Source organism: Lonchura striata, chromosome 3 (genome assembly GCF_050655825.1).
Source record: "Lonchura striata isolate lonStrDom1 chromosome 3, ASM5065582v1, whole genome shotgun sequence".
NCBI lineage: Eukaryota > Metazoa > Chordata > Aves > Passeriformes > Estrildidae > Lonchura > Lonchura striata.
Window position 1 is genome coordinate 66,742,151 of NC_140705.1, and position 14,886 is coordinate 66,757,036.

The 14,886-nt window shown below is 40.4% G+C and overlaps 2 protein-coding genes across 5 annotated transcripts in view; one reads left to right on the forward strand and one right to left on the reverse strand.

The window, feature by feature from the left end:
- Positions 1-245: 245 nt before the first annotated feature.
- PIGM (phosphatidylinositol glycan anchor biosynthesis class M) lies at positions 246-1,658 on the reverse strand. Its single transcript, XM_021527195.3, has one exon. It carries the CDS (start codon positions 1,519-1,521, stop codon positions 268-270), a length of 1,254 nt encoding a protein of 417 aa, XP_021382870.1. The 5' UTR covers positions 1,522-1,658; the 3' UTR covers positions 246-267.
- RGS7 (regulator of G protein signaling 7) overlaps positions 1,201-14,886 on the forward strand; it is a 275,082-nt gene continuing 261,396 nt past the window's right edge. For 2 of the 4 annotated variants that reach the window (XM_085576739.1, XM_085576745.1), the window contains exon 1: positions 1,201-1,341. The gene's annotated coding sequence lies outside the window, so the exon portion shown is untranslated. Of the gene's footprint in view, positions 1,342-1,773; positions 2,115-14,886 lie in introns of those variants that run through there. The other 2 variants (XM_085576746.1, XM_085576740.1) reach the window with 2 other exon arrangements.

The following is a 14,886-nucleotide window of genomic DNA, read 5'->3' on the forward strand; positions in this document are numbered from 1 at the left end:
AGCTGTAGGCAGTGCTGCAGAGAGGGCTGCAATGCAGTTTCAAGACTCACACAGGAGAGAGGTACACCTGCTGACACTGCTCAGGGCAGGACTAGGGCTGCTCAGGGTAACTGAGGCCAGTCAGTGCTCTCATGGCCTTGAAACAGTAACATCTACACACAATGTACTTTAGAACAACTCACAGGCATTTTCGTTAGATGAAGTGCTGGTGATATGCTACCACATTACCAAAGACAGTAGGTCTGTTTCTGGATTTTGGTCTGTTTATTACCGTTGCTTCAGTTTTTTTGCAACTTGTGCTTCTTTTTGATAATGTGTAATAATCTGAACAATTATGAAGCTATTAATTAAAAGGAAAAGCAAGCCTGCTAACCATATAAATAAATAAGTGTTATATCCTTTGAACTCCAGAAAGAATGCAGGAGTAAGCCACAGGCCTTGTCCGATGAACCACAGAAAGAGAAGCAGCACACCCCTATGCCAGGACATCTTAATACTAGGCATTACAATGGGCAAAAGGCAGAGATACCAGACAAAGTACTGGGATGTGCACACTTTGTTAAAAGTCACAAAAATAGCGGTGTGTAGGAAACAACTGAAGGCAAGGTCTCTGTAGAACGCTATGGAAACAACCAGGAGCAAAAGCAGCTGGGGCAGGAAAGCTGCGAGCCCAAGGGCAAAACTCCATTTGCTCTCTGCGGTCAAGTACAACATGTAGAAATAGGGAGAGAAATTATGGCGGATATCCCTCCTAGTCAGGTGATAGAGGTAGGCGTGCTCCAAAAACTCCCAGCCATAGAGGTGATAAAATGCCACGGTCAAGGCAGCCAGCACTGATCCGGCAACTGTTCCGAAGAGTAGCACGTCGCGGCTCAGCATCTCTACAAGAAGGTGCCAGAGGCGCGCCACGGACGCGACCTTCGCCGCTCTGTCACCCCGCGCACGCAGCGCCGCTTCCCCGCGGCCCGGCCGGGCGCGCAGGCGGAGCGCTATGGGCAGCGCGTAGCTCAGGGGGTAGATTTTCATGTGCACGGCCAGCCCGTAGCACACGGCGGCCTTGCCCACGCTGCCCGCCTCCACCCAGTGCAGGGTGGCGAGCACCAGCAGCGCCACCAGCGCCTCCGCGTTGCCCCGGCTGGACACGGCCATGGGCAGCGGGTTGAGGAGCCAGGCGGCGGCGCAGCACCCACAGGCGCGGCCGGCGGCGACCCCCCGGCGCCGCAGGGCCCGGTAAGCGACGCCAGCAGCCGCCAGGTCCCCGGCCACGAAGAGCAGCTTCCCGAAGGCCTCGGCGAGGAACACGTTGGGCGTGAGCAGCCAGGCCAGCAGCGGCGTGTAGCGGTAGGTGGCCCGCCGGTAGGGCGAGCGCCCCTCGGTCACCAGCCGCGCCGCGTCCGTGAACACCCGGTAGTCGACGTCGGTGTAGCGCACCCGCATGGTGCGGTCCTGGTACAGCCCGTACAGCACCAGCGCCAGCCTCCCCAGCAGCCCCGCAAGCAGGGCCGCGCTCGCCCCCGCCATCCCTCCCGCAGGGGGTGCGGGGAACGCGGGAGCGGAACACGCGGGAGCGGAACACGCGGGAGCGGAACACGCGGGAGCGGAACACGCGGGAGCGGAACACGCGGGAGCGGGCGCTCCCGGCAGGCGGGGCGCGCGCGGCCACGCTCGGGGCGCCTTCCGCCGGTGCGCGCGGCGAAGAGGCGGCCTCGCGCCTGCGCGCTGCGCGCCGCAGCCGGGCGGGGCGGGGCGGGGCGGGGCGGGGCGGTGCCGCGGGGCGGCCCCGCGCTGTGCCCGGCCCGGCAGGGAGAGGGCTCGGAGCCGGAGCCCGGGGCTGTGGGAGGGACCCGTGGGGGGCGATGGCCGGCCGTGCCTCTGCTGCGGGCTGGCAGCCTGGCAGGGCATGGTGCCGGTGTCCGGGGAGCGCTGCGGGTCAGCGGCACCGCCCTGCCGCTGCCCACTGCTCCCTCACCCTGCCGGGAGCTGTCGGGCTCCACGGGTGCGGAGGCGGCAGATGCAGTAGTAGTTGAGTAAGAAGGAAATACAGCATCTGTTATTTACCTTCCGCAAGTGGCTATGTTTTGCCTAGACGTATGAGCTCTCTCTAGAGCACTTAGGTGAGCTTCCTGCCGCGGCAGATTTCGCATTTAATTAGATCAGAAACAGTATCGTGAAAAATCGGAGCTTAGAGAGAGTCACAACAAAGGAATTAATTCCGCTCTATTTTGAGGACCTATTATGTATGTTTTTCAGATAGTTTTCCTGTCTGGATATTTGCCATCTCACATTTGAATTGGGGCTGATTGAAAAACAGGCATTTATTACTTATAACTATTGCGGGTTTCATATTAGAACTTAGAAGGGATTTTCTTAGAGATGCTTTATTAATCAAAAATATGAATTTGCTTGTTTAGTGGTTATTTACAGCCTCTCTCTTTTTGCTGAGTGGTTTCATTTGGGAATATTTTGGGAGCTGCAGTTTTGATGGCTCACATCACTTACTGGAAATAATCTGCATTTTCTCAGTTCTGGGGAAGAACCCATCAAAGAACTGGGAGCAGATCTTTTACACTTGGCAGAGGCATCTTGGAGGGTGGCCTAACTGGTAGGATATTCAGGGGACAAAATATATTTTTGTTTGTGTGCACACAGTTACTAATTTTTGTCTGTTAAGGCCATTGTTCTCTGTACAACAGTACAATGGGATATAGTCTGAGATATCCAATGGGAGAAGCATAGTAACTAACTAACCTGGGGAGTCAGTTTTTCCTCTGTCAGATACTTGCATATTTTTTACTAAACTGGACATCTTCAGTAGAAATCTCAAGGGAATTCTCCATTAACTCACCATAAGATGTCATGAAGTCCTAAAACTGATTGTTAGGTTGTTTCTGGGAAAGAGAATGAGGGTGGTTGTTGATCCTTGGTAAATAATTGCTTACTCAATACTGCTGTTCTACTTTAGAACGGAAAGATTAGTAACATTTTATTTTTTCCCCTCTTTTATTTATCTTGTACTATAATGGCTGGGGTACTTTGAAAAATGCTTCCATCACCATATCCATTGTTGTGCCCAAGCTTTTATCTAGAAAAGCTAAGAGATCGATACTGAATAAAATCACTGGGAATGAAATAACATGGAAGTAGATATATGTAGATACTACTAATTTTTTGGTTTGGAGAAGTTTGCAAGGAACTATTCTTGCTATCTGCCAGTGTTCTCCCAGGATTGTTTGCTGTTTTGATGCCTTCATGGATGGAACGTGTTTTATTATTTCAGACCCTTTCAGACCCAGAACAGGAGGCTGTTCACAGTCAGATTGCAGTTTATTTGCTGAAGTGTCCAGGTTTAATGATTTTGGTGGAATAATATGAGTTTAATAAATAAATTTAGGAATATGCTGGAGTCTCATGGTTTTCTTGTCTGTTTCTGACAGTTTGTTTTCAGACAAATCTTTTGTTTGTATCTGAAATTAACAGAAGTTGTTAAGCTGTTGGTAGTGACTGTTTATCAGGATTCTAAAGAGGGAAAAGTAGGTAATTTAATTCTAAAGGGTCATGAAGTAAATAAAACAGAAAATCTGCTTTAGCTACTGCATATCCTGTGACTGTATGACATTGCCAGAGCTGGAAAAAAGAATTGATTTTCCTTATCAATAATGTAACATCTTCAAAATATGCTTGAAGCTCTTCAGAGAATTAAGATTTGGCTCAAAAATGCATTTGGCTTCAGATTTGATACCAGCTTACTTAACCTGATTTGTCATATAGTGTAGACTTTAATGCAGGAAGGAGGGCAGTCTTATTAAAGTTATAAATCTGTTGTTCCTGTAAAAAGCTGCTTTTATTTATATCAGTCACCATGAGCCACTTTTTGAAAATGCTGGGAGATAAAAACTAATAGAACTGCTGGGACTGAAGCTGACTGATTCCAGTGCACATGAAGGTACAAACAACACAAAGAAAAGTGTGGAGTCGCCATAACATAAATAGGAATACATATATACGTGTATATTTACATGGGCATAAAGGTTTTATTTCACTACCAGCCTGGCATTTTGTTTACATGGTCTCAAAGATGGACAATCTTATAAACTGAGGTCACTTCCAAATGTGCTTCTATTGCCTACTTGTGATGGGGGATTATAAACCTGAACTCAAATATTAACTTCTTGCTTCACCTTCTGTGATAGAGACTACTTGAGCAGCACCAGGACAGCTATTCCATAAACTACCTCATACAAGCTGCCACTACTCAAGATTTCCATGGCAGTGGTAGCATTAAAGGGCAATAAACTTGGGACCTTGTTGTGCCAAGCATTCTAAAGCCATCTGAAAACCAAGGTCCAAGTGGACGATGGCAGCTGGAGTGGAGACAGTGCTATGCTGGTTCCTGCTCAGCCAGGGGCAATCCTCACATTTTGAGAAGGGTTAAGCTGAGGCTACTGCCATCAACAAAGATGAATATATTTGGCCAAAACCTAGATCTGATGGGTACAGTAGGGCTAAATATTGGAGGGACTAGCAGATTAAATCTGAGAATTTTGAGGAGAATAAGGAGGCTAGTGAAGGTTGACAATTAGAAGATGATTCTGTTGAACTAACATAAGGGAGATGTTGCAACTTGTAGCAGTGCAAGGAAAAAGATACAGGTGCTGAGTTGTGGTGATGAGAACGTTACTAAGATTCAGGTGGCCTAGGGGGCTAGACAAGCTGGAAAATCTGAAAAATTATGGAAAAAAGAGCAGTAAAAAGCTTTTTAGGAGGAAGGCAGTTGGAGGATGCTTCCATGCTTCCAGAATTTAGGTCATTCTACAGAGATCTCAGGGTGAGGCATTTCTCATGCAAGTCTCCTCTCGCAAACTAATTGTTAATGGCTAGCTATACTTTGTTGTTATGAGATAAAATTTGATCACAAGGGTTGTATGTTTTTCTGTAAGTTGTCATACTGTATGTATTCAGTGACACAAGTCTATATGTATAAAAAGTGGTAGGAAAATGGAGTATTTAAGGAAGTAAGGAAGATGCTGGGCAATAGCTGGTTTTAGGTCTTCAGACTTCTGAAAGGGGAGACTGCTGTGCTGTAATGTATTACAGTTCCCTTTTAGCTCTCTTGGGTTTTGAGCTCAGAATGTTTCCTTGCATGAGAAGTACTCCTGCCTAATATATTTGTAAACTGACAGTAAATTTTTGATAATATGATAAGTACAATCTGTTTCTTGCAGCACATGAAATTCTGTAGAAAAAGTGACTGACGCTTTTCTCAGCTATTTTGAGTTTGACAAAATTAATTGGCTTTGCAAATAGGATTGATGCCTTTCAAATATTTGTAGTGTGTTGAGTTTTAGATATTAGCAGAAGAGAAATATAAATAAGATTATGTAAGGAAGTGTTCCTTTTTGCTTTAATACTGGAATGAGTAAGAAAAGAGGGTTTGCAAAAATTAGCTGAAAAACACATTAGAACTCTTCACAGAAGAAAATCACTGTTAAATATAAAAAATCCACCACTCTCCTTTAAGCTTTTTCTGTTAATGTATTTTCTTAAAACTGACTGATAAATCTATACCCTTATTTACACATTGTGCTATAAATGTGGCTCTTTGGAGGATGTGATTGGAGTTGTAAAGGAATTTTTTTTCCACCACACTGTGATTTTGCACAGTATGCTTTCAAGTAATGTTGCTAGAGTTCTGCTTGCAGTGGTTATGCTGATTTTATGTCAGTGTATTAGGTACAATTCCAGCCCTTCAGGGAAAATAAGTACTGGATAAAAATTAGTCCATAGGGTAACCTGTTAAATTTACCATTAGAAAGAAAAGAAAATATTATATCTGAGAAAACACATGTGATGCCAAGAATAAGTCCACTGAAGCATGATGCTGGCCTAGGGGGCAATTGCAAAAATAAGGCCTGTTTTGCTTTGAGGCCATGGGGAATCTAAGGTGTGATATGGTAAACAGGAGTTGCCTTCATCTAGGATGGACAGTGCCCAACTCTTACTGCCTGACTTGCAATACCAAAACAAAGCACTTTCCCCCTTTGTGCACTGCTTCTATAGCTTTAGCTAATGGTGCAGGCAGTCCAGTGGATTAGGACTCCAGAAGTGGGAGTCATACAATCCAGGATTGTGTTGAATTTCCTTTACTTTTACATTTTTTTCCTATTCACTTCTGCTAATAAAAGAATGCAGAGAGAGAATTGATGAACCCAAGCAAAAGAGAAACTGGAGCCAAATGACAAATTATGGATTTAGGAGACTGAGGGTTCCTGGCACCAGACCTCTGGTTTCTGACCATTGTGCAGAATGACACCTCCAGTGACACCTCCAGAAAGCACCTGTTAAAGGCTAAATCTTATTGTGCTAAGCATCACTTCTTGCCAACTTTTGAATGTGTAAGGAAAACATTTTGTGCATTTTTTAGTTTATAACTGCCTAATTTTTTTTAGGTGAAAAGAGGCAAAACTTGAAATGTAACTTTGCTGTTCTGAGGCTGTGTTGTGTTTGCAGTTACTCACTAAGAACAAGTAACTGTAATTACAGGTAAAGTCTCAAGCTAAATCTTGCAGAGTTGGTTGATAGGAACACTAGATACTATTCTCATCACCTCTATTTCTTACGATTTTGTGCATCAAATGGATTTCCAGGGTGCTTTATTTACAATAGATACAAATATGAGTTCCAAGTCTTTAGGGCAGATGGAGCAGTTATTTTATATAGTACTAAAAAATTTATAAATTTACACAACAAAATCAATTATGCAGTTTCCTGCTTTTGACTTCATGGGCAAAACTGATCAGTAGTTCAGAGAAATTAATATCTTAATTTCTTTTATACTTTGTGACCAAAAATTGGCTTATGAAGTGCTGCCTTTCCTTCTCAGAATAAACATCTTACTGTTTCTTCTGACTGTAATCTTGATGACAGTGTTGCATGTACTTTGAATGCCAGGTGCAAACTTTGAAAATCATAGAGAAAAGGTCTCTTGACTTTCTCACTTCTTGATGGCATTTTGATCCTGTCACAGTGAAAAGAAAGGGAAGATAGTTGGATAGAGATATAGCTGAAAGTGGTTGTGGGAGCACATGCTTCCCATTGGATGATTTTCACTTTCATTGGGGAAGTCTCACATGCTTGGGCAAGGGATTGTTGTCCTACCACCTGCTTTATTTATGCTGACAGAATGCCTTAGCTGTTCACACAGACCGAAGACAGAAGCAGTACAAGATGAGAGATTCAGGCCTGCAAGTGGTGTATTGGACAATAAATAAAAGTAGATTCCTTTTGGATTATTATTTCTTTTACTTCTCGATAATATGGTTCAGTCTAATTATTTTTCCAGCAGTGGCTGTGCAGCAGTTCAGAATCAGCTGTTACAAAAGGCAGAGCTCAGCTGCTATAGGGCTGACTGTGCTGGAAGGGCTCCAGAGAAGCTGTTTTTGAAGAACTACAACATGTGTGTGTGTGTATAGAGACCCTGGGACCCCTCCTGTGGGATTGGTAGAAGAGAAGAGGGAATAACTTGCTGTTGTTTAGTTTCCTGTTCTTGACTGGGGATGTCTAGAAGGAGGAAAACCCCACCTGCACTATCACCCTTGGATGGAATGAAGGAACATCCTGTAGGAGCCAGGAGCAACTACTGGGGAGCTCTAGTCTGTAGAGACATGAGTCTGGTCTACCCAAAGCTGATTTTGCCTTTTGCTTCCAAGTGTGTTTAAGATCTATCTTCCTAAATAGATATTTGAATTTACAAAACCAACCAACCAAACAAAAAACACCTCAAAGGAAAACAACAACCAAAACCAAAAACCACATTAGCTTTTCTGACAAAAGAGTGCTCTGTAATGGTTGGTACTGCTAGCAGGTATACAGTGTGTATGGAAAAATGAGAATGAAGATTATCTGGGTTTCTGCATCCTCCAAAAGTTTTGAAAAAAACAGCTCTTCCCTGTTACATTAAGCTTCAAATAGTCCCTCTGGAAAGGGAAGGAAACATTCTTTTAGCTGGGTTTCTTTTGGCCTTAACCAATAAAGGGCTTCCCTGTCATCTCTCATGAATTATTTACAACTGGTTGAATAACTGTTTAAATATCTTTTGAACTCTTACTATTGTAAACTTATCCCCTTCAATATTTTCTATATGATGGCATGGTCTTCTAAATATTTTTTGGTAAAGAATCCTTAATTTTTCTAAAACCTTTTAAGGGCATGAAAAAATGAGGATCTATCTTTTTAATGCCATTGCCTTCTTCTTTTTGATAGCTTATCAGAGAGATCATCTGGAAAATTGTCCCTGAGTAATAATTCTACCTTATTATTCCTTTTGCAGTATCCTGTTGTATTCTGCGTAGTGGTTAAGATGCCATTGTACTTTGCACTACAGGATCATAACCTAAAGAGAGATGTCCTAGAAACTCAGCTGTACAGGATGTATCCTTCACTAGCTAGGTGGAAATTCACCTTTTTTCTTCCCAGTACCTTGGGTTTTATTCTCCTAAATATTTAGCTGCTCTTCATTCAATTTCTGGCAGTTACTTGGCCAGATCAGTTGCTTATGCACTGTCTGTCTGAGCTCTGCCTCTTGCTGTGTTAGTGATCACAGGTGTTGGTGCTTCTGCAGAGTATAATTACCTCGTAGCAAAGTTCATCCTGTCTTTGGTGCACTCTGACAGTCACAGTTCTGTCCCTTCTTCTTTCAGTATCGAATGATACTGTCCCCGAAGTTTATGTGTGTCTGTTAACTCAGACTTCAGAGCTTATTCATTCTCTGCTGATTCAAAGTGACAGCTGTGCCATCAATCTGTTTGTCAGTTTTCCCCCACTTGGTGTGTTGGAGATGCTCTGCTTCACACACAGGCTTGGGAATGCTGTCCGGCCCTTTGTGCTCTCTGCATCAGAAGTTGGAGTCAGACTTCTTTGGTGTAAGCGCTCATGGTTTCAGTGGAAGAACTCCTATTATAGGAGGGAAAACCCAAGGAAGATGACTCAGGCAAGCCACATTTGCAGACTTGGGACAATTCATACATAGTGTTCTGTATCTGCAGTGCAATTGGCAACAGACATGTCACTTGTTTCAGTATTGCTTGTCTTTCTTCATTCTGGTTGCTGTTGAATTTCAATATTTGTCCTTGCTGACTGCCACATTGCTGAGTTTGACAGGTTGTTGCCAGAATTTCAGTCTGCTGACGTAAACTTTGCATATATTTAAGAAGAGATTCAACCAGTGGTTATCCTGTGTCAGAGTAGATTCTGCTTTGATTGTAGAAGACTAGGAGAGAGTGCATTTTGAGAGAAAGAGGACAGCTATATCTCATATTTATTCGGTGAACCTTTCAAAGAGTCGATTGTGCCAAAAAATACAGTATGAAAATATAAAAATTGTTTTGGGTTGAATACCGATGCAATGAAAAGTAACCGTAGTTTTTCCTTATTTTGATTACTGTGTATTGGTGCAAATTGTAAGGTAATTGTTTCTGTAAAGAGAACAGATTAGTCAGAACTTGATACTTACCCAGAAGTCATGCTACATAAGGGTGATAGAAATTTTCAGAGTTCCTTGAACAGCCAGGACTGGAATCACACAAAATTAGCATTATGTTGAACTATATGTCATGCTTCTATAGAATGCATAAATTACTTGCAATGATCTTACTACTCAAGTTCTTTCTGGGGTAACTGTGTTATTCCTGAAAATTAGATGAAAAGATATATTTTCTACTCCCAGTAAAAATCCTGCTGTAGTAATTTTTAGCTAGGATAATCCAGAGACAGTTGAAAAGTGAAATTTCTGTATCAGTAAACCTGTGGGCTTCTTCAGGAGGACTGCTCTTTCTTTTAATTCTTGTTAAAATAATTTGAATTTTTAAAAGATGGAATGGTTCTTTGTACAAAATTACTAGGAAAGTACTTTTTAAAATTCTGTCTTTTAATTATTTTTAAAATAATTTGAATTTTTAAAAGATGGAATGGTTCTTTATAAAAAATGACTAGGAAAGTACCTTTTTTTGGTTTTGTTCTGTATTGTTTTGATTGAGTTGATGTATAAAGACAATTTTCCTTTCTGAGAGCCAGGCTATTTATAGAACTGCATAGGAAAAAATTGAGCAGATCTTGCCCAAGGGAATATTGCTAGACTCCTCCCTTAGCGCCCTCAACACCAGAAAGATTCATTTATTCAGTGTCTCTTTTGATTTTCCTCTGAATTTCAGAGTTCAAACTTCAATGAAGTAAGGGTATCTCAACCAGAAAGAGATATCATATTGAGATTTGAGTTCCCCATATTCTTTGATTTCCTATTGCAAAAGTTGGTGTATATTTTCCATTTGAAATAAATGGAAAATCTACCTCGTTCCTTGGAGAATTCTTAAAAACTAAAAAAGTTCATAATGGGAATTTATCTCTAAGCCTAAGTCTAAAATGTTTCATCTGTTTTTCCTTGCACCACACAGACTTGTCATGGCTGTGGCTTTTCGTGTAAGCATAGCAGCGTCACACATTTTTGTTTGAATGGATTTAAAAAGAAAAGTAAGAAAGTTTTCACATGAAGTGGGGAAAGTTCTAATAGATAATTCTAACCTAGGTTGTTTGTTTTAATTTTTAGGCAAATATTAACACATTCTCTGTACTGTTTCTCCAACCCTAACAACTTACAAATTAACTCTGATGAAACAAATGGTATAAAACATTTTTATTACCAGAGTAATTGACAGTTTTATTTTGTGGATCTTTAGGGTCTCTTGCTATGACTCTCCAATTTTGGAGTTCTAGTTTAAAAATACAAGAAATTTTCTGCCCCTCTATTTGGAGAGGGGAGAAAACAAAGAAAGTTTTTGTGGATATTCTTCAAACTAGAAAAAATCTACTTGTGTTGTAATCTCTGCCACATTTTCTGTGGGTTGAACAAAATCCTGTCACCAAAACTTTGATTTCTGTGGAGATATTTAAAAAACTTCAGATGCTGCCATCAGTCTGGGAGTTGTGAAACCAGTGGGTAAACAGGTACCTAGAGTGCTTTCAGCACTCTTCTGCTCTTCTTAGGACACTCATAGTTGACATGGTAGAAGCATTTAGTTTGGAAAAGACACTGAAGGTCAGATCTAACTGTGATGGTACAGGTTCATTTCCTTCCTGCCTTTTGTAGACCTGGAATATCTTCTCTTGCTGTAGGTACCACTATTGTTATGAGAGAGGTGGATAAAAGCTATAACTACTAAGAAGAGCTTCCTGCAGGTGGTGGTGCTGGTGGAGTCAACTATTTTCCAGGTGTATGTTTCATGCTAGGTACCAAGAGGATCAGACACCATATGGATTTGTCAGGTTATTTAAGAAAAAACTATGTATGGAAATTGGAATTTGCTTTTGGTAGCATCTGTAATAGCCTCAGGAAAAGATCCTTATGTGTCTTCTCACTTAGTCTTCAAGACACTGCTTTTGGGGTTACTAAAAAGCAGTGGAGAAGGTGACAGAATAAGCCATTTCCTGTAAAATTGGCAAATAAGTTCAGAACAGAAACATATACTGTTTCTTGAAATAAATAAATAAAAAACTAAACTAAATATGAATTAAGCCAAATATGAGATATTAATATGATAGATTTGCTGCCTGTAGCATTTTTGTCCACTTTTGATTTTTTGGATATGAAGAAGTTTACTGGCAGGTTAGGGGTGGCAGGTGTTGTCTGGCTTTGATTGCGGTGTAATCCTTGTAGAGGTGGCAGCAAATGGGCCTACATGCTTGGACAAATCATAAAGCAGAAGTGCACAGTCAGTACATTTGTGAGGTGTTTACTTTGAGGTAATATTTACTTATACATTGGCTCATGCTCCTATTGTATGATGAAAGTACAGCCAATAATGCTGCTCTGGAGAGTTCCTTGTTTTCTGAAGGTAAATATATTGTTGTACATGGGAGAAGGAGAAAAAAGGTTTAGTATCTAGGAAATACATATGTGCAACAGTTCAAGGCTTTTGATTATCAATCTTCCCAATGAGTTCTGATTGCATTGATATTTTTTTTAATCTACTCCAGATACATCATAATTTACGTTTTATTACATATCAGGGTATGTGGTGATGTTGCTGCTGTAATTCTCTGGAAATCCAATGAACAATTATAACAAGAACTACTATTTTTTTTTTTTGTTTAAATACAGAGGGATATAAAATTAAAGGTAATAAAATTAAACTTGGCAGACTGTTGCTAGTTTGAATTGTTTCAAAGAAAATGACTGGGGAGAAGATGAAAAAAATAGCAAAATTAGAAGTCTTCTTTTTTTTCAAGTTCTCATTAAAAGACTTTGGCTTGGCATTAACTATTCCATGTGACAGTCAGTTTGATTTGAATGTTACTGAAGACTGTCTCCAGCTTCTATTCCCCAAGGGTCTAAGTGAATCTCTTTGGAGGCGTACTGAATTAAAGATTAATAGAGAAGGGAATATGGAAGGGCTAACTCTAAGGCATTATAGGCTTCACTTACTACCTTTTAGAGATTAATTTGTAACAAAGATTTTTATGAAGTATTGAATTTCATGAACTACTTAAGTCTATTCCCATGTAAACTTAAGCCTTCATTCTTTCAACCTACATTTAAAGTTTAAATATGTATAAGTGAAGAAACACTAAATCCAGACCAAAGTTCCATTATCACAAAACGCTACTCACCTCAGTAATTCTCCTGTTATTTTCTTTGCATGAGATAATGCAGTATATTAAGTTTTTGTGTATGTGTATGGTCTGTAGTTGTATCCAAGTCAAAAGTGCAGAATTGTACTAGTTGATCTTAGGAGGATTTAAGAACTGAGTATTCAAACCTCCAGCTTGACTGATAACAATCCGAAACAGCAAGGTCAAGGAAATGCCTAATCACTGCAGCCTTCACCATCTTCTTGAAGTCTTCAGGAAAATTCAGGCTAAGGCCAACACCTTTTGTGGGAATAAATTTAGCCCAACACTTTTTGGTAGACTTCCAAGCACTTTTTTTTCAACACTTTAAAGAGAAGCGCTAGACAGCTTTAATAGATGATTTGCTGATATGGCCAGCCTTTTGTATGCTTGCTTATTCATTCCCTTATCACTGCGTGTTTTAACTTGGCAAGTGAATCTTGTCAGCAGAATTACATCATGCTGTATAAGTCAGGAGCTTTGCTCATACATTAAAATTTATCCAAAAACAATTGAGCCTTGGTTAATGGAAATGAGAAATTATACTTTGAAACAAGTAATTCTTACAGCAAGAACAACTAAGAACTATTTTTAGATTTAAGCATGTACATTTCTAGAAAGCCATGGACTGCTCAACATGACAGTGCTTGTCATAAAACTGGTAGGAGGGTTACCTGCTTAAATTTGGCAATGGGAAAGAGTACCTGTATTAAACTGAAAAGGTTATTTTAAGGGTGTAGCTCTTGCCTGTATGATTTTTTTCAGTATTAGATGTGTTATTTTCACAAACTGTTCTTGTTCAGCTTCTTTCTCCCTCTCTCTCCTCCCATCTTTTTTTAAGGAGTGGGAAGGAGTCACACATCTTTAGTGCATCTTTAATGTGATAGTCTGAAAATAATTCTAAGTATAATACTTACAGTAACTGTGATGAATAAAGAAGCTGTTATCTTAAACCGTGTTACTTTTGCACTGCACCATCACAAAATGATCTCACTCAGGAAAATTTGAGAGCTCAGTCTTTTTAAAAAGACCTTGATTACAGCTCCACCAGCCAATTGTTTGACAATCCACATGATACAATAGTATTTCTTCTTGTGCACTAATTGAAATATGGATGGGTGAGGGAGAAATTATAGTTTTGGGCCTTAAGACTGCCTCTGTTAGGAAACTTAGCAGGGCTGGGGATTGTGTTTCAGCGCTGCCCTGTATATTCAGTGAATTTCCTGGTGTAATTTTCACCTGAGGCAATGGCCTTTTTTTTTTTTTTTTTCTGACAATACCTTGTGGTGGATATCATGGACTAGCAACCATTTGCAATGAGGAAGAAACCCTCCTTGTTTTGAGGGAGTACAGATTAGCCATATGGATGCAAACTGTTATGCCACATTTCCCAAAAGTATGTTAATGGAGAGTAGCCTCTTTCATTTCCCATAGAATTGCAGTTCTATGGCCCAGTGAGACAAGGACTTGGTGATACGACTGAAGTCTTAAAGGGTGCAATTATGAAAAGAATTGGAGTTATTTTCAGTAACTGAAGTGGTAGGAGAAACAGAAGTATCTTGGAGGAGATGGCTGTTAACTTGAGTCTGTAGCAGTATGCAAATGTTGAAGGCAACAAATGTGGCTAAAGGTTGAGTTCTCCAAGAATAATGATGTCTGTATTTTTAAAAAGAAATCTGAAATTCTGATTTTATTTTATAAATAAAAGCTAAACCATCTGTAAATAAAGAATGGAGTATTGTCTGTAGATTTTGAACCCAGAAACCTGAGCAAATTTAGGAAAATTTGCCTGAAGTTGCTGAAACTACTTGAAAAGTAGTTGTATGTATAAAATCACCTTTACTTAGCACTGATATTGAACTACTGCTCATTGTTCAGAAGTAACAGAAAATAACTGATTCCTTAGCCTTCTAGTTTCCCCCACAAAGTAGACAAATTATCTGCACTTGAATTTAGTCAGAGCATCAGGGTCTACCTTTGATTCTTACTTAAATCCAAAATTAAATTATGAAGGTATTTGTTAGATTAAAATACCAAGCATCTTTTCCCTAAGCACTCTCCTTTATTGAAACTGTGCTCACAAATCCTATTATAGGGTTTGTATTGAACACTGATTTTTGAAAAGCTAATAGCATTTTCCTATTAGCTGAATACTGTTTAGGAAAACAGTATTTTCCTAAAAGCCTACAGAAAATCCAGGTCTGCATAATGTGTGGAATGTATGAAAGT